An 18,656-nucleotide genomic window follows, 5' to 3' on the forward strand; every position below is an offset into this window, starting at 1 on the left:
TTCTTTAAACTGCAGGAAAGATGCTTGGCAGTAGGTACAGTGTAGAAAGTAATATACAGTGAGTCCAAGATGCATGCACAGGATGTCTCTCTGATTTAGGATGATGAATGGTACTCTATATGGATCTACATCATCGGTTCCCAACCCTGTTTCTGGAGATCTACCGTCCTGTAGGTTTTCATTTCAACTCTAAGTTGGCACTCCTGTCTCAGCTAATTAGCAGCTCAACAAGGTCTCTAGCTGTTGAATGAGGTGCGCTTTGTTAGGGCTGGATTGAACACCTACAGGATGGTAGATCTCCAGGAACAGGGTTGGGCAGCCCTGATCTAGCTGTTGAATGAGGTGCACTTTGTTAGGGCTGGAGTGAACACCTACAGGACGGTAGATCTCCAGGAACAGGGTTGGGCAGCCCTGCTCTAGCTGTTGAATGAGGTGTGCTTTGTTAGGGCTGGAGTGAAAACAGGAACAGGGTTGGAGACAACTGATCTGTGGCCATTAACCCAATCTTCTTCTTGTTTTTTAAGGGTTGTCATGATAACTTGTGCATTAACAGGCAAATTGGAATCTCAGAATGAACTCGGGCTTATGGACAGGAGACTCCCGGAGGCTGCAGGCATACGCTAGCACGGTTTCAGCCGCGCAGAGCTAATGGAAGACCGATGTCGCTGACGGCCGCGAGGGGGGCGGGCTTAGAGGGAGGCGGTGCGGAGCCCCTCCCCCTCTCCGCCCCGCCCCGCCCCGCCCCCTGCGTGTTATCCAGGGTCGGGGGTTTTGGACTCGCGTGACCCGCGGGAGAGCGGCGGCGGGCTTGCGTGACCGGGACGGTCTGAGCCCCAGCACGCCGCAGGACTGAGTGAGAGTAGAGCCCCCCCCCCCCGCTGCCGCGCCCGCCCCCGCCTCCGCCTGGCCCCGCCCACAGACCCAGCTCACACGCCGGAGGCTAGTCACCTCACCCCCCCTCCACCCCGTTTACAAATCTGTTCATAAAGAAAGGAAAATAAATAAATAAATAACTTAAGCGAGGCTGGCTACCTCTCCTTCAGGATTAGCAATGCCCCCCCCCCCCCCCAAAACATTGTAAATAAATGAGAGGCTCACAGAGTGGCCCCCACTGTTGGCATATGGAGCAGCTTTACAATGTGTCAGCTGACCGTCTTCTATGACATCACCGGTGTGCACGATCTCGCCGAATCAGCCCAGGATAATAACAATTATCACTGGTCACGCAACTTTAAGAGGGGGTGGGGGCGGTTATTATTTTCCAGAGCGCAGCCCCCATCCCCCTCCCACCCACCCACAGCTGTCAAAGCTCATCACGCCCACCCTCCCCCCCCCCCCCAAACCACCGCCCCCCTTTCTTTTTCGAGTGAAAATGAGCTCCCGCTTATGTACACGCATGCACACACTACACGCGCATGGTTCAGCTGTATGTACACGCATGCACACACACGCACACGCACACGCACGCGCATTGCGTGCACCTCCATCACGCTCGCTGGGGTTAAACTCCAGCATGCCCGCTGGCCCCCCTCCTGACCTACACCCCACAGGTTAGGAGAGCCCCTCCTGTCTAAACCCAGCTATCGTCATTCCCACTACAGATACCCAGCGCTAACGTGAGCACGCTCATTTAGCCACCAATAAACACAGGATACAATGCAGGTACACCGTTAGCATCAGCACTGTGCTGTCTTTAGCTTGACTGTGTCTCCTGGCCCTTCTCTGCATGAGTGCTATCAGGACGGACGCGGCTAACGGTGTTTCTGATGAAACTGAACGCACACAGAGTCCTGTGGGCAATGAGAGAGAGAGAGAGAGGGGGAAGAAGGATGGAGGGGAGACTTCGTTTAATAAGGAGAGTCTTACAACAGCTGCATGCACAACATCGAAGTGCAGTTCAGTAACAGTGCCCCCCCAACCCCACCCCCCCCCCCCCCCAAGCCAACAGGGACTGGGGGGTGGGGCGATCAATCAAGTATCACAGTAACCGTAGCAACGCATTTTAAATTAGTGTTAGTCAGTGCTGTCAGTCATTCACACGCGTCTTGGTGGGAAACGCACCCTTTCCAAAGTGCAAAAACACGGGTGCGATTAGCCGTCGCCGGGTTCTCGCCCCCCCCTCCAGACGCCGCGCCCCGGCTCCGCCCACTCTCCCGCCCGTCACTTGAGCAGCTTGGGGACGGCCATGGAGGCGAGGGAGGGGACGGTGATGTCCTTAAATATGGGCGGGGTGCTGGCCGGGAAGGGCGACCTGTTCTGGTTCAGCGTCTCGAAGATCATCTGCCTCATGTCCCGGCTGGCGTCTCCTCTGACCGCCAGCAGGGCGGCGATGTGCTCCTCCCTGCAGCGGCATGGGGGACAGGCATGAGGACACTTCATTTCCCAGCATGCACGTGGAGAGAAAACTGTCAGGTACATGCTAACTTTTGCCCTCTGTATATTTTAACTCAGTGAAGAGCAGGTTTTTTTGGAATGTTTTTCTCAGAATTCTAAGTCAGTGTTCTAGAACTCCATTGCTTTCAGTTACCAGCAGTGGTTGTGACATCAGCATTAGAATGTTCAGCTAAGAACATTCTGATCACACGTTTGATCTCACACCTCAGACCATTTTCCTGACCACAGAGTACTTGACTGCTGGTACAGACAGAAATGTAAGTTGCTGTTCATTTCTTTCTAAATCTGCCTCTTCACCACACCATTCACTAGTATGAAATCGATTAGTAAAACACAGTAAAACTGGACTGCAAATACTAAGAGGAAATAATCAAACAAACAAGCATGCAGAAACTTTTGTGCGAGTGTGTGTGTGTGTGTGAGTGTGTGTATGTGCCTGTGTGTAGGGGTAGCCTGCCGACCTGATATCGGGGTACTTTGACACCAGTGTGGACACTTCCAGGTAGAGCAGGGTGGGGTCTGTGAGTTTGAACACCTCAGCCATGCCCGTGATGGAATCGCACAGCCACTCCTTGTCCTCGTCCTGCGGGAAGACACCGTTTAAAAACGGGCAACAGGAAGCAAGTCCGCTTCGACAGGAAGTGATGCAATAGAAAGGAATTTCTGTACAGAGAAGCATAAAGGTGAACAGTCCCACCAGCATCCCCAACAGGTGCGTACAGAGGGAAGGCGTTGTTAAACTGAACCAAACTCAAAATGCGTAACTTTCAATCTTACGAAGGGATCAAAACTAGGCCCACTGTTGTTTTCTCCAGATTAAAAAATGCCCTTTCAAACTACAGTGTTTCTCACTGCGGTCCTGCGGGACAGACAGAGGGGGTATGGTGTGATGGATTTGGGGGGACAGCAGTGCCGGTGTTGGGACAGGGGGGAGCAGCTACTTGCAGGAGAGAGCTTCCTGAAGAGCAGCTTGAACTGCTGCGCCTCGCGGATCATCCTGTCCGCCCCCTCCCTCCGCTCGTCCGCGTTCCGGAAGCTGATCCTCTTCTGCATCACCGCCTTCACGTACTCCACCACCACCCTGCGGTGGGCCTCGCTGGTCATCTCCTGAGACGCACGCACGCACGCAGGCACACACACCCACGCACGCACGCACAGGCACACACGCACACACACCCACGCACGCACGCACAGGCACACACGCACACACACCCACGCACGTACGCAGGCACGCACACACAGACACACGCACACACACCCACGCACGCACGCACACACACGACACACCAGCACGTACGCAGCACGAGCACCACACACAAAGACACACAGGCACGCACGCACAGGCACACACACACACACAGGCACGCACACACCCATGCACGCACGCACAGGCACGCACGCACACACACGCAGGCACGCACACAGGCACACAGACACACACACACACACACACACACAGACACACACAGCCAAAGGGTAAACAAGAGGTTCAGCAGGTGTGCACTCACACACATGCACAGCTTGATATACTCAGACACACACCATTATCACAGCATACACACTACATTGTCAAACACACACACACACACACACACACACTCTACAGATGCAGTACTCAAAAGCCACAAATCCTTTGGAAAAAATCAGGGATCTCAAACTCCAGTCCTAGAGGGCTGCAGCCTCTGCTGGTTTTTTGGGATTTCCTTCCAATCAGCAAAGGATTTAGGCCTTGTAAACAAGGTGTACAGACTCTTTAGCCAATGAGTGACTCACCAAGTTGAAGGGCTTTTTAATCCTGGAGAAGTCGCTGAAGTAGTCCTCCACGGTCACACAGATGGTTTCCACTGCATGGGAGCCCGTAATCCACTTCCTGGTCAGGAGCTCGCTCAGGTGATGCTGCAGAGAGGAGGGTCGAGTCAGGAGAGGAAGCAGGTAGAACTGCATTACCCAGAACAGCTCACACTGCTCACATTCTTACGCACAGTACCAGGGGGCTCAAACTCAAGTCCTGGAGGGCCACAGTGTCTGCAAGTTTAGCTCCAGTCCTGGAGGGCCGCAGTGTCGGTTAACTCAGTCTGAGAGCGCAGGTGCAGGTTTAACTCCAGTCCTGGAGGCGCAGTGCCTGCAGGTTAACTCCAGTCTGGAGGCCGCAGGTCTGTTGTTAACTCCAGTCCTGGAGGGCCGCAGTTCTGCAGGTTTAACTCCAGTCCTGGGGGCCGCAGTGTCTGCAGGTTTAACTCCAGTCCTGGAGGGCTGAGGTCGCAGTTTACTCCGCTGAGGACCAGTCTGCAGGTTTAACTCCAGTCCTGGAGGGCGCTGTGTCTGCAGGGTATCGTCTGGAGAGCCAGGTGCTGTTAACTCCCGCCTACCTCCAGGTCCAGGAAGACCTCGTCCAGCAGGAACTGGCAGCCATCTTTGGCCACCTCGCTCAGGGTCTTCTCGATGGCGGCGTCGTTGGCCGTGGGCTCCATGGAGTGGGAGTACTTCCTCTTCAGGCTGCTTATCGACTCCCTGAGGAGAGAATCGAGCACACTGCTGCTGTTTCTGATGACACAGACTCTTTTACCATCATAGCGTACGCACGCACATAGCAGGGATTACATCCGGACTGGGAGCGATCACCTCTCTCTCTAGACCACACTAGACACCGGCTACCCAGCCAATACGAAACATTCTCACAATGTTGCTGCCATGTTGTGGCGATGTTATACCACTAACAAAACATTCCAGTAACACTGTGATACATTGTGCATTAGCTGGGTTGTGTCTGTACAGCAGGGGTGTCCAATCTTAACCCAAAACGGCTGACGTGGGGGCAGGTTTTTGCTTTTGCCCAGGACTAAGACACTGAACCGAAATGAATTCTTGAGCGGGCCGCGCTGAACTGCGTGCTGCAGTAAGAGCAGCAACAGCGATGGAATGTGCAGAAGACACTGAACACCGCAGCAGAGGGGGGGGAGACTCACTTAAAGGTCTGGCAGTTGTTGATGAGGGCGATCATGTACTGCACGTAGCACTGGGGCAGCTGCCGGTCCCGCAGGTGATCCTCCTTGTAGCGCGCCCTCCTCGGCCTGCACAGTTCAACGTTACTCTGAGAGGGGGCGTTTACACACCAAATGCACCTGCAGAACAACAGTACACCGCAGAATACAACAAGCACCAGAAACAAAATGCCGCAGATCACAATGCACCTGCAGAACAAATACCTGCAGATACAAACCTGCAAAAATAAAACACCTGCAAACAACAATGACCTGCAGAATCAAATACCTGAACCAACAATGCACGCAACACAAAAATACACCTGCAGAAATACAAAAATACACCTGCAGAAATACAAACATAAACACACATGACCTGCAACCAATCACTGCAACACAACAATGATGAGAAACACAACAATGCACCTGCAAGAAACCACAATGATCTGCAAAACACAAATGCACTGAACAAACAATGCTGAAATCTGTCATTTCAGTGGCACACACGAAGATAAAAAATGAAGAAAAAAATAAACAATGAAAATAAAATCCCATCTACAGGATATGCCAAATGTAAAAAAAAGAGTGGAGCACAGTTTGGGGACACAGTAAAGACAGAAGGTGCTCCTTGGTGTGGAGTCTCGGTGAGTCTGACCTGTCTGACCGGGGACTCCCCGTGGAGGGCCGGAGCGTAGCATCCATCTCACCTGTGCAAGAAGGAGGTCATCTGCTTCAGACACAGCTGCAGCACCTGGTCTTTGAAGGTCTCGTTAATCTGCACCGCCACCTGGAGATTCTGCTCGAACATCTGAGAGAGGAGACAGACCATAATAACCCCAGAGAGGAGACGGACCATAAGAACCCCAGAGGGGAGACAGACCATAAGAACCCAAAAAAACAACTGAGACTTCAGTGACAAATGGATCTGCTCAGGGCTGTGTGCTTTCCATTTAAATGCATATTAATAGTTGAAATTAAAAAAAATAAGCATATGATTCATATTTATATAATGCAGTGACTTTTCAAATAAAATTAGTATACCTGCACAAATATACCTGCACAAATATTTTATTTTGAAATACTGGCTTAATAAAATAAGGAAATGAGAGAGAGGGAGGGAGGAAGAAATGAAAGAGAGGAAGAGATGGGTAGAGGAGGGACCTGGAAGACGATGGCAGGCAGGGTGGTCTGGTAGTAGCCGTCCTGGTCCGCCTCTGGCTCGGTGTCCTTATACCAGTCCTTCCGGTCTGTTTCCAGAGCCTTCCGCAGCCAGCCGGTGATGTTAGACTGAAACAGACACATACACAGACACAGACACACACACACGCACACACACACAGCTCACTGAGGGAAGCACGTCTATGCCGTCATTGGGGCAAAAAGAGTAAAGTGCAATGTAACAAGTGGCAATCTTGCAGGAGTGTGACAGAGATCAGAACTAATGTGTCAGGGCAGTACTCACTGTGAAAATGTTAGCGGGTTAGCATAGGGCAGCACTCACTATGAGGGCGTTAGCATGTTAGCATAGTGCAGTACTCACTGTAAAAGTGTTAGCGTTACTCACTGTGAAGGTATTAGCTGGTTAGCATAGCGCAGTACTCACTGTAAAAGTGTTAGCGTTACTCACTGTAAAGGTCTGGATGTATTTGCTCAGTAGCTCATCCACCACCTCCTCTGGCAGCAGCGGCTCCAGCTGGTTGATGTCGCACTCAGCAGAGAGTTCCGGATGCCCCATCATCTCCTCACTGAGAGAGAAAGACAGAGAGAGAGAGTGAGAAAGGAGAGAGAAAAAGAGAAAGAGAGAGAACTGTCATAGCAGACACACACACACACACACACACGCATACAAACACAAACACACATTTGTCTACAACCGCACATACATACTTCAGTCTTTTGGTGTATGCTGAGACAGGGACCTAACAGGGCTGTTATTCCAGGTCACGGTGTGTTCAGTGTGTGTATTAATTCACAACTCCACTGAGGCCTGGCCACCCAAAACTCCCACAATGCACTGCATTCCAATAATATACAGAGCTCTCTGTATAGGGCAGCAGCGTGGCTTGATCAGGGAATGCTCACTCTTGTAAACAGAGTGTGCAAACGCCAAGCGGAGAACTGCTAATGCATCTTCGAGCAAGGTGACTGTCACATCACATTTCTGTGAATGAGCATCAGCGACAGTCAGCCAATGGCTGCACAGCACCGCTCCGCTGTAGCGAGGACATTCCGGAACAATCCCCTCCCCGTGTGTGTGTGTGTGTAGAAGGTTTCGCGTGTGCACGCACGATCTGAGACATTCCTACTCCATGTCTGATTCCCATTCATCGCTATCATACAGTGCATTAAGTGGCGGGGCCCGTGGTAGTACAGTAGCTGTCAGCAGCAGCAGGCTGCCGTGTATTAATCCGAACATTAATCTGGGCAGAGTCCCGCGCGCTGGGACACGCGATGTGCATTTACGTGTGCAATTATCAGATTAGACGCGCCGGTCTGGCTGGGATCGCATGCTCAACCGTCCCCCCGTCGTGGCACGGGACGGGTTTATCTCTAAAACGCGGAGTTAATTGCCCTCTGATGGGTCTGACACCACATCGTGAGACAGGGGGAAGCGCAAAATGGGACACAAACGACATGGTTTCCGCCAGCCCCATTACCCCACACACCGCTAACACCCCCCAACCCCCCCGACCCGATACACGTTTCCTGTCTGGGCTGCACTGTCTCAGTCCCCATAATGCACTGCTCTGCACAACTCGCACACAGCATCGTCCCAGCTCTTTAAAACACAGTCGCTTCAACTTCAGCTAATAGCGCCGCTCAATTAAAATCATTGAATCATTGCATCCATTTCAAATGCAAACCACGGGGTCAACAATGACAATGAGAGATATTTTGTAAATCAAAGAAGAACAATTGAAAACAAGAGTGGCTCACTAAATTATAGGCCCAGGCTTCACCTTCATCAATATCAATGAGGAAGGATAAAACACTATATTGCTGTGCATTCATTTTTTATTACAACAAGCATTTGAACACTGAGCCAACTAATGCATTAAGAGACCTCACGGGCTAATATTCTAATAATGGATTAATGCCTCTCATCCCTTCCTCTTTACAAGACCAATACCACAGTTCTCCCATAATTCCATATTTTGATTTCAGTGTCATTTAAAAAATGGATGAAAAAACCTGAACATAATCAGTGGTGAAAAAAGACCACAGACTGCTAATGCCCTTTCCTGTTTTAGCATGACAATGCCCCCGGGCAAACAGCAAGGTCAATACAGAAATTGTTTTGTCAAGATCCATGTGAAAAAAACTTGACTAGCCTGCACAGATTCCTGACCTCAACCCCATCCAACACCTTTAGGATCGATTGGAAAGCCAACAGTGAGCCAGGCCTAATTGCCCAATCGGTGCCCGACCTCACTAATGCCCTTTGTTACAGTTGGAACGTAAACCTACAGGACAGCAGATCTCCGGGAGCAGGGCCTGGTGGTAACTGCACTTTTGCCCTGTGGGGGGTCTACAGGACACGAGCGGGCGTACCTGTCGTAGGTGTGCAGCACCCAGGTGAGCAGGGAGACGATGGGGGTCTACGGGACGCGGGCAGGGAGACGAGGGGGGTCTACTGGACGTGAGCAGGGAGACGATGGGGGTCTACGGGAAGTGAGCAGGGAGACGATGGGGTTCTACGGGACGCGGGCAGGGAGACGAGGGGGGGGTCTACGGCACGCGGGCAGGCGCGTACCTGTCGTAGGTGTGCAGCACCCAGGTGAGCAGGGAGACGATCTCGTTGGCCTCCAGGTCGTCGGCGGCCAGCTCCTGCACGCGGGCGGAGAGGGCGCGGTGGTACAGGTGGAAGAAGACGCGGAAGGTGTCGTAGTGCGGCGGGAAGCACTGCACCATCAGGTGGCGCACCACCACCAGGTCGTCCAGCACGTTGCGCCGGGCCACCTCCAGCAGGCGCACCAGCCACATGCGGTCCGACTCGCGCGTGTCGGACTGCGAGCCCTCGATGCGGGCGCTGACCGTGCCCTCCAGCACCTGGAACATGCGCTCCTTCCAGCGCTTGGGCCGGCCCGGCGGCAGGAAGCCCGTCTGCCGCTGGCGGTCCAGCGCCCGGCGGTCGGTGCGCTCCTCGCGCTCGATGACGCGCACCGCCGACACCAGCACGGTGGGGTCGCGGCGCACCGTCACCAGCGAGCGCTGCAGCACCACCCACAGCTGCTTGGCCAGCTCCTCGGACAGCCGCTGCACGTCGCCGAAGTAGCCGCGGATCAGGCCCGTGTCGTGCGCGCTGCGGCTGTCCATGCGGTGCTGCTCGTACATCAGGTCGTCGCGCGAGCACTCCAGGTCCATCAGCTTGCGGTGCGCCTGCAGCAGCTCGCCCTGCTCGATGAGCTCCCGAGCCTCCTGCACGATCTCCGGCACTGACACACACATACACACACACACACACACACACACACACACACACAGGTATAAACACACACACACACACATACACACACACACACACAGGTGTAAACACACACACACACACATACACACACAGGTATAAACACACAGGGTGTGTGGTGAGGTTCACGGTGGTTTGTACGTGAGAATATGTTCTTGAGGTTCATGGTGGTTTGTACCCTAGATGGTGGACTGTACCTGAGAATATGTTCTTGAGATTAGCGGTGGTCTGTATCTGAGAACATGTTCTTGTGGTTTGTGGTGGTCTGTACCTGAGAATATGTTCTTGAGGTTTGTACCTGAGAATATGTTCTTGTGGTTTGTGGTGGTCTGTACCTGAGAATATGTTCTTGTGGTTTGTGGTGGTCTGTACCTGAGAACATGTTCTTGTGGTTTGTGGTGGTCTGTACCTGAGAATATGTTCTTGAGGTTTGTACCTGAGAATATGTTCTTGTGGTGGTCTGTACCTGAGAATATGTTCTTGTGGTTTGTGGTGGTCTGTACCTGAGAATATGTTCTTGAGGTTTGTATCTGAGAATATGTTCTTGTGGTTTGTGGTGGTCTGTACCTGAGAATATGTTCTTGTGGTTTGTGGTGGTCTGTACCTGAGAATATGTTCTTGAGGTTTGTACCTGAGAATATGTTCTTGTGGTTTGTGGTGGTCTGTACCAGAGAAAATGTTCTTGTGGTTTGTGGTGGTCTGTACCTGAGAATATGTTCTTGTGGTTTGTGGTGGTCTGTACCTGAGAATATGTTCTTGAGGTTCTCCACAGCGGAGGCCAGCTGGCTGTGCTGCACCACGGCGTCCTTCACCTCCCGCAGGTTCTCGATGGTGTTGATGCTCTGCCTCCAGTCCTTGCTGACGTCCGCCAGGGAGCTCTGGATGTCCTTCACGTCCTCCAGGGCGTTGTGGAGCTGGCAGAGTCCGGTCCGGACCCCGTCCAGCTGGGACTGGATAGCAGCCTAGGGGAGGAAGACCATGGAGGGTCACCAGCTTTGATTTAATACCAACACATTTTTATTCTGTGGGGCCGCGGATCCTTACTGCCTTCACACGTGCTAAATCGTAATTACATGAGGCTTTTCCAGCATCCCATTTAAAAATTACTATCATAGTAAACACATAAGTTTGACAGAGAGACATATGCAGACACAAATAGAGAGAGACTGATAAAGGTAATAGATAAAGACCAGTAGAGGGAGCGTACTTATGCTCGCGTGCACACGTGAGAGGGTAGCCGTATGTTCTGTCGCGCGTTACCTTCAAACGGGCTTCCACGGAGGCCTTCTTGCGCGCCTCTCTTCGGCGGTACTGCTCCACCTTGTCCAGCTGATCCGGCCGCTGCAACATGCCGGCGACCCGCTGCACCGAAGTGGCAAAGGCCTCCCTATCCGTCTCCTCCATGACAACTGCAGGCTTTGCATTCAAGAACACAACACACTAGCGGCACATTTCTCAACAGGATATTAACAGGCATGACTCCAAATTCCGTATGTAACCGCAAAAATATGCACGTTAGTTCCTGTGAGAAAACTGATTTTGGATACAACGCCTAAGCAGCTTTGTCTAAAAAGTTACCCCTTTTATGCTAACGTTTTATTAATAGACCTAAATATACTGAAAGCATAATCAAAGTACAGACAGTCAAGAATATATATTATTAACAGTTAATTGTGTACCTGAAAAATATAACATTTTATTAATAATTTTACATGTAACGCTAATTTCAAATTATATTAATGTTAACTTGCATTAACATTATTCTTTGTACTAATGATCATTTAAATTGAACGACGTAGTCGGAAGGTAAGAAAATCAGTTTAAATTCGGTGACTTCTTACCAAAAAATATTAAATTCATCTATAAGAAATGAAAACAGGCGTGTCTGTCTGCCTGTGAGTTAGTACAAGGTCACGTGGAACTTATTAACATTAGTCAGCAAGCTGGGTTTGTGAATTACTTGTCGTAATCATATAGTTAATTTCAGCCAAAGAACTCTGATAATTAATTTATGTAAACGCACAACAGCAGAAAATGGCGTAAACTAGCAGGGAGCAAAGAAACAATGAGGGCGTGTCGTCATCACAACATCAGGCGTTATCGGTAGCTGGCCGTGTCACGCACAGCTTGAGCTGAGCGTCTGACAGCTTTAAAACTGGCCACCTGATGGTAAAAAAAATAAACGCTGGCATATGCCGCTATCGAGGAAAAGCCAGTATGCTTTGCCCCTAGAGTTGTTAATTCGGTTGCATTCGATAAACCTAGCTAGATGTCAATACGGCGAAAAGTAACATTAGCTAGCAATAGACTAGATTATTATTTCATTCAAATCAGTTAGATTACCTCTCGAGGAAGAAGACTGGCGAACCCACTGAATGCCGCCCAACTAACAGCTACTGCTAGCTGGCTAGTAAGCTCTGATAAGAGTACCCCTAAAAATAAGAACCAATAATGTCCAGCTAGCTAGCTACCTGCCTTGTTACGTTGTGCAATCAAAATAATCTGTATGGTAAATACGCAGGCCAAATAATGTACATGCTAGCCAGCGAGCCTGTAAACATCCACTGATCTAGAAACCGTTAGATTACGCGTTTTGTCGTTATGTTAAAATTTGCGTTGTGGTCCTACCTGTGTGAGGTTTTCCGTCGCTACTGTTAAGGAGCAGTTAAATCATATGTTGTTAAATCAGATTAAACATCCATTACATTTGAATTTCAAGCATCCTTTCGTGGTCGATGGTTTCTTGCACACCGCTGACAGCTTCGACCTCCAAACTAATGATGGCGCGTTGCATTGTAGGCTTTGTAGTTTCTGACCGCAAATATAGTTACGCTGTGTTTATTATTTTTATTATATTTATTTTAATTTCAACTAATTTGTAGTTCGAAATGGGAATATTAACAAAAATAAAATTGTAAAACACCCATGTATGTACATTTGTATACCGTGGAAGGTCTGTATTATCTAGTGACGGGGTTCTCAAATTCTGACCTAGGGGCCCAATGTGCATTCTGGTCATGGTAATTGCAACCTCCGAATTGTAAATAACAGGCTATTGGTCTTAAACGCATATTTATGTTCATTGATTTCTGACTTGCCTTTGTAACTTTGTCTTTTGTCAGATACCCCTTGCAAGAGATTTTGATGGCAGTGGGGTTTTCCCTGGTGAAATAAGGATAAATAATTTAATACATAAACTCACAGCCTTAAAGCCACTTTACATCAGGTATATATACACAAGATATACCACTGTGAATAAATGCCCATTATTAACATTACAGGATTTTTAATCTGTCAGATTAACTGATGCAACTAATGTTTTAAATGGAAGAGGATTTAGTTAGCGATAAGAATCTTTTAGAGTTTTAAAAAATTGATTAAATCCTAAACTGGCAGGTAAAATCGACATGGTACTGACTGCATAATGTATTGACCACTAGTCACCCATTTATAGAAATGAGACAAAGAAAATGAGCCCGCTTTGTGTTAAAATATCTTTAAGGGGAGAATAGCATGCTTACTTGTGGCATGAGCCTGCAGCCAGTATCAAAACAAAACAAAATTTGTTTGTTTTTTTAAACACACTGGCAAGACTGAGCCATAATGGAAAACTAAATTTGCAAACGCTGAAAGGGTGATTCACAGCGTTTAGCTTTTTCTTAAATAACAGTTTTAATATTGTTGAGTAAAACTTACTTAACAAATATTTCTACTTGATCCCATTGTTTGTTGTGCAGATGCTGTAAATTGTTGCTGTTGTTGTCTTCCTTCATGTATAATTAGCTTTCTATGGTACTTAAGACTTAAAAATATGACTTGGTCACCACCTCAACATCTCATCACATTGTGAACAAAAAGAAGTCTGCTTTCATTCAATATACTTTCTTCAGTCCCACAGTCTGTTTCCAGTTTTAAAAGGACCCCTGCGTAAAAAGCCTTTTGCCAGCACCGAAGGTCCAGTTTTCAATTACCCAGTGTCATGCAAAGGAACTGTCTTATAGAATTTATGCCCCATTACGCATTCACTGGGCAGTGCTCCTACGTATCTGTTCTGGTTCTTGTCTGGCAGCAGACTGGAAAATGTAGTTATACTCTTTTTTTATACACAGTTTTTACAGAGATATACTGTATATATAGAAAAACGGTATAAAAGTTAGTATCAGTTCTGTGAGGAAACTGACTGCAGTTGTGTCCGTTCTGAAATAGCCTACAAAGCCCCAGTCATAGGTGTGCTTTTTGAAATTCATCATAATCAATTTTTACCCCTTTTTAACTCACCTTAATTCCCCCCTCACCCCCTTCAAAAAATGAGCATTAGAGTTGCAACATATGTAAAGCTGGTAGAAATGATGAAACAAGCTAAGTGACACACACAAGTGTAGTAGAAGGTTTGCTTTTTATTTTTAAAAAGTACAGAAAAATACTGAGGAAATGCTCCAATCCAAAACTGAATAGATGCTGCTTTGCAGCTACAACGTTGGCCAAAGAGCTAGCGTGCCTTTTACCGGTTAATTTATTTAAAAATGTACTGAATGATTTATTTATCTTTTATTTTTTTGTAAAATAGCACAAGTTAAAAACATACATTTTAAATAAACATTTCTGCCAGTATATTGAAAATAAATATAATAAAATGGACGGTACAACTTAAAAAAAAAATTCACAAACAAGACAAGCAAGTAAGACGTTTACAGTTGTTAATAACATTACTCAATATTATATCCAGGTAGCAGTAACACTGAACACACAGTCACATGGAACAGACTCTGACTGGCTGTGAACCACAACAGTGTGAAAAAAGTGCTCTAAAATACACTAAAAAGAAAACACAGGATAAAACAACAGAGGATAAATTTAACTTTTGTGTCTGTGTCCTAAACATGCCTCAACCTTGTCATTTTAAATGCTCATGTAATTCTACGTGAGCCATTTTTTCCTCACTAAGTGATTTTGATTTTAAGAGAAGGTTATAATCTATATTATATTTAAACATTTTCTATAAAGCTAGTGCCATTATTTAAAGTCAAAACTGAGAACTATTACTTTTAAAATTGTGAAATATTTTGTCAAAAGTTGAATTACAGAGAGACTGAGAGAAAGAAAATGAGAGAGCATAGGATCATTGCATTTCTTAAAACCTGAAATCGTTTATAAATGTATGTGTGTCTATTTAAATGTGCATATTTGTGTGTGTTTGGCGGTTACTGTATCTTGATATTGCTGATCTGAGATGTTTTTTGACATCTGAGTGGTAAAACAATAATGCCATATAATTTAAAGGAAAAGTACATAGGCATTCTCTATATTTTAACTTGAGAATAATTTTTTCGCATTGAATTTTTAGGCACTTTATATGGCAGTAAAAAAGCACACAGTACAAATCACAGTCGATTGTCACTGTCATTATAAACGCCTGAGTGCATTAAGATACATCTAATGACTTTGCTCAAAGACGTTTCTCAATAAAGTATACTTTAATAGGAGATTCAATGTTTTCATATCTGTGCTGGTCTACAAACAAGACTGCACTTTTTTTTAACATGACAGTTACCTGTAAGCCCTTATAATGCCGCCCCTGTACCTCAGTTATTTGAAAATTGGGGTTGTTTTCTTAACTGCTACATTTACACAACTCTGCTGGTTTCCTCTGGGGTTGTGTAATGGAAGCTGCTCAGGAATGGACAGCATATCTAACTTTAATGAATCATGATGCAGTTTATTCAAAATGTATCCTCCAATGAAATTAAAATCTCTCTCTCTTTTTCTCCCTCCCTCTCTCGCTCTCTGTAAGTGTGTATGATTGTTCTTTCATAAAAATGGTCAAATTGTATCCAAACAAATGTGGCCTTGACAAAATACATATTTATACCTAAGATCCTAACAAAATAGACAATATACAACAACACAAACATGACGTGAATCTTAACATCCTTAATGCAATTCTTCTTTAAAAGTGCTTCAATAAAAACTACAATTATGATATTAATGTACATTTCACCACAAACATTTACAGATCTACAACACTAAACTTGTTAAACCTGAGTTATCCACATATTTACCAGAACGGCTCCTCTCACTTCTGTTTCCACCCTTATGGATCAGAAATCTGTGGCCAAAAAGGGTCATTTATGAGCTCTAAAATACTGTATTTTAGAAATATTTGTCTATGTTATGTCTAAAGTAATATCAAAATGCATACTTTAGAAATTATTCCACTGACTAATTCTTCAATCAATACAATTTTAGGCAATTTGAGTATATTTTAAAATATATCATATCAACGTAGAATCATATTATACATTTTTATGTCGAAAATTATTAATGGAGACAACTGATGCATAATGTAACTGATCCTTTTCCTAATGTAAATGCAGTATAGATTCAATCAACATTTGAGCCTAACTTAAAACTAAAGCACAGACAAGGTTTACTTCATGTGATTTTCTCCATGAACATAGGTTTGAGGAGTTCAGAAGCTATCATCTACAACTGTCCGTGAAGACAAAAATAAGTACAATAGAACCTGAGAAACCACTGGAAATGGGGGTCATTCAAAACTGAAATATTCACAACTGTGAAAGTCAAGTCAAAATGAACCAAAATGTCTTCCGATTCCGATGAATGGGGCAAATAGTTTCTCGCTGTGCAGTAATAAGACATCAGCAAGGATACATCGCCAGGGCAACAGCGATGCACAGGCAGTTTCTGATGACCCGGCTCAACCTCTATGGCTTCCTGCATTATTAATGAATAAATGCATTTGTGAAAGGGGTCAATAAAATGTATTAAAAAATCAAGTTTTATTGCACAGAAAAGGGCACTGTGGTCTTTGTTTCACTATTGTTGTTAAAGTGGATGACTTTAGATATTTTAGATGCAACAAACAGGTTTACAGAGAAGTGTAGGCTATTTCCAGTTTTTTTTTGTTTAATTGAAAGAGTAACTAATTAACATTTAATGCCCACTGTTTGCCTCAGTTTGCCTGTTTGCCTTAATGACAAAGAGAATCTATTTATTGTATAACATGGAGCTTGAAAAGTTGAAATCGCTTAGTTCTGTGTTTGTACCCTGTTCTGTTCAGTGGCCAGTCTGTTGCTCAGAAGTTCTACTGTACCTGCATTTAATTATACATACAATTTAATGATAAATGTTGATTAAATACAAGCCATTCTATTCTGTATACACTGTATTTAAATGCACTGCATTCTACTGCATCATCATGTTCCTGTGCATCTGCTGTTTTCATTACAACCCTAATTTGGCACACCTGATTCTATTAATTAGTGCAGCCCAATGAGATCAGGATTGGGCAGCTCTGATCTACCTGTTGAATGAGGTGTGTTTTTTAGGGTTAGAGTGAAAACCTACAGGACGGTAGATCTCCAGGAACAGGGTTGGGCAGTTGAATGAGGTTTGACTTGTTTTGGTTGAAGTGAAAATCTACAGGACAGTAGATCTCCAGGAACAGGGTTGGGCAGTTGAATGAGGTTTGAGTTGTTTTGGTTGGAGTGAAAATCTACAAGACAGTAGATCTCCAGGAACAGGGTTGGGCAGTTGAATGAGGTTTGAGTTGTTTTGGTTGGAGTGAAAACCTACAGGACGATAAATCTCCAGGAACAGGGTTGGGCAGCCCTGCTCTAGCTCTTGAATGAGACTTGTGTTGTTAGGGTCGGAGTGACACCCTACAGGACAGTAGACCTCCAGAAACAGAATTAGGGTTGGGCAGCCTCCTGCTCACTGCATGTAGCCGTAAGGGAGAGACTTGTTCCCCACCGCGCTCATGACGCAGTTGGGCATGAGGCTGCGCAGTAAGGGAGCGTGGCTAACGTCCTGGCCGCCGTCAGACCAGGTGGGCGAGTCCAGAGGCTCCTGCTTGATGGACTGGGCCAGGCTGTGGCTCCGGAACTCGTAGGTCAGCTTGTAGTCCTGCTGCAGGAAGGCCTTGTGGTCCGGGGCCCCGCCCCCGTACAGCTGGGCGTCCACGCAGCCGCCGGCCTGGCCCGCGCACTGGGCGTCGGCCTGCGGGGGCCGCTGGGGGCCGAACAGGGACAGGTCTCTGTTCAGGACGCACTTGAGGGGCCGGCCGCCCCCCAGGCCCAGGTTTTGGGCGAAGGTGGGGCTGAGGGCCGGTTTGCCCCGGTGGCAGGGGGAGTAGAGCTCGCAGTAGCCCGCCTCCGTCTTCAGCGGGGGGCCCTCGGCGTACCCCGTCCCGTAGCGCCGCTCGGCGCCCGCCTTGCGCCCCCACAGGCCGGCGTGGGGCCCCGCCCCGTAGAGGTCGCAGCCGTTCTCCGAATCGGAGTCGCGCTCCGTCTTCACCGTGGCCCCGCCCCGCCCGTCGTACCCGCACTCGAACCCGTTCTCCGCCTTCACGCCGCCGCCGTCGCCGCGGCAACCCGACACCCCCGCGGCCTGCGGGCCGCCGTACAGCTTGGCCAGGCAGGCGTCGCTCCCGTCGCCGTGGCAACCGGGAGGCTTGCTGTAGTGTCCCGCCCTGTGCCTCCCCGCCCCCAGGGCGCCCCGCCCCGCCCACGGGCTCTCCTGGCTCGGGCCCCCCCTCGGCCCGTTGGCGGAGGACTTGCAGAAGTTCAAGGGCTCCTCCTGGGGGTAGAGCTCGTCGCCCCGGAACCGGACGCCCTCTTTGGAAAGGGGCGCCCAGGGGGACGGGTAGAGCTGCTGCCGGGACATGGTGCTGGGACAGCCCAGGAGCAGGGCGTCCCCGTCCTCCTCCAGCCGTCCCGCACCCAGATACCTCTTATCACTGTGGAGAGATAGAGTGTCGGTGTAGTGTACGTTTCAGCATAGCAGAATATATCATT

The 18,656-nt window shown here is 47.8% G+C and overlaps 2 protein-coding genes and 1 long non-coding RNA gene across 3 annotated transcripts in view; 1 reads left to right on the plus strand and 2 right to left on the minus strand.

The window, feature by feature from the left end:
- Nucleotides 1-1,881: 1,881 nt before the first annotated feature.
- exoc3 (exocyst complex component 3) lies at nucleotides 1,882-12,620 on the minus strand. The gene is made up of 13 exons (XM_064346110.1): nucleotides 12,469-12,620; nucleotides 11,101-11,256; nucleotides 10,583-10,802; nucleotides 9,130-9,811; nucleotides 7,003-7,120; nucleotides 6,537-6,662; nucleotides 6,083-6,183; nucleotides 5,361-5,465; nucleotides 4,764-4,905; nucleotides 4,168-4,290; nucleotides 3,340-3,501; nucleotides 2,856-2,977; nucleotides 1,882-2,341 (listed from the first exon to the last, which is right to left on the minus strand). Exons 2-13 carry the CDS (start codon nucleotides 11,242-11,244, stop codon nucleotides 2,161-2,163), a joined length of 2,226 nt encoding a protein of 741 aa, XP_064202180.1. The 5' UTR covers nucleotides 11,245-11,256; nucleotides 12,469-12,620; the 3' UTR covers nucleotides 1,882-2,160.
- Nucleotides 5,360-6,239, plus strand: LOC135260677 (uncharacterized). The gene is made up of 2 exons (XR_010331717.1): nucleotides 5,360-5,446; nucleotides 6,058-6,239. It is a non-coding gene; the product is annotated as an uncharacterized LOC135260677 (long non-coding RNA).
- Nucleotides 12,621-14,373: 1,753 nt separating the features above from the next.
- Nucleotides 14,374-18,656, minus strand: part of LOC135260675 (aryl hydrocarbon receptor repressor-like) — a 40,719-nt gene continuing 36,436 nt past the window's right edge. The window contains exon 8 of the mRNA XM_064346111.1: nucleotides 14,374-18,598. Within this exon, the coding sequence (XP_064202181.1) occupies nucleotides 17,575-18,598 (1,024 nt within the window). The 3' untranslated portion in view covers nucleotides 14,374-17,574. The remainder of the gene's footprint in view (nucleotides 18,599-18,656) is intronic.

This window comes from Anguilla rostrata, chromosome 8 (genome assembly GCF_018555375.3).
Source record: "Anguilla rostrata isolate EN2019 chromosome 8, ASM1855537v3, whole genome shotgun sequence".
In the NCBI taxonomy this organism is placed as follows: Eukaryota; Metazoa; Chordata; class Actinopteri; order Anguilliformes; family Anguillidae; genus Anguilla; species Anguilla rostrata.

Bases quoted from the DNA above. Each gene is read 5' to 3' on its own strand.
- exoc3 (XM_064346110.1), bottom strand. From the start codon at position 11,244: ATGGAGGAGACGGATAGGGAGGCCTTTGCCACTTCGGTGCAGCGGGTC. The intron at 6,663-7,002 runs GTGAGTAACGCT...TGTCTGTTTCAG, and splicing joins AATACATCCAGACCTTTACA to TCTAACATCACCGGCTGGCT. The intron at 2,978-3,339 runs GCAAGTAGCTGC...GTCTTCCCGCAG, and splicing joins TCTTCAGGAAGCTCTCTCCT to GACGAGGACAAGGAGTGGCT.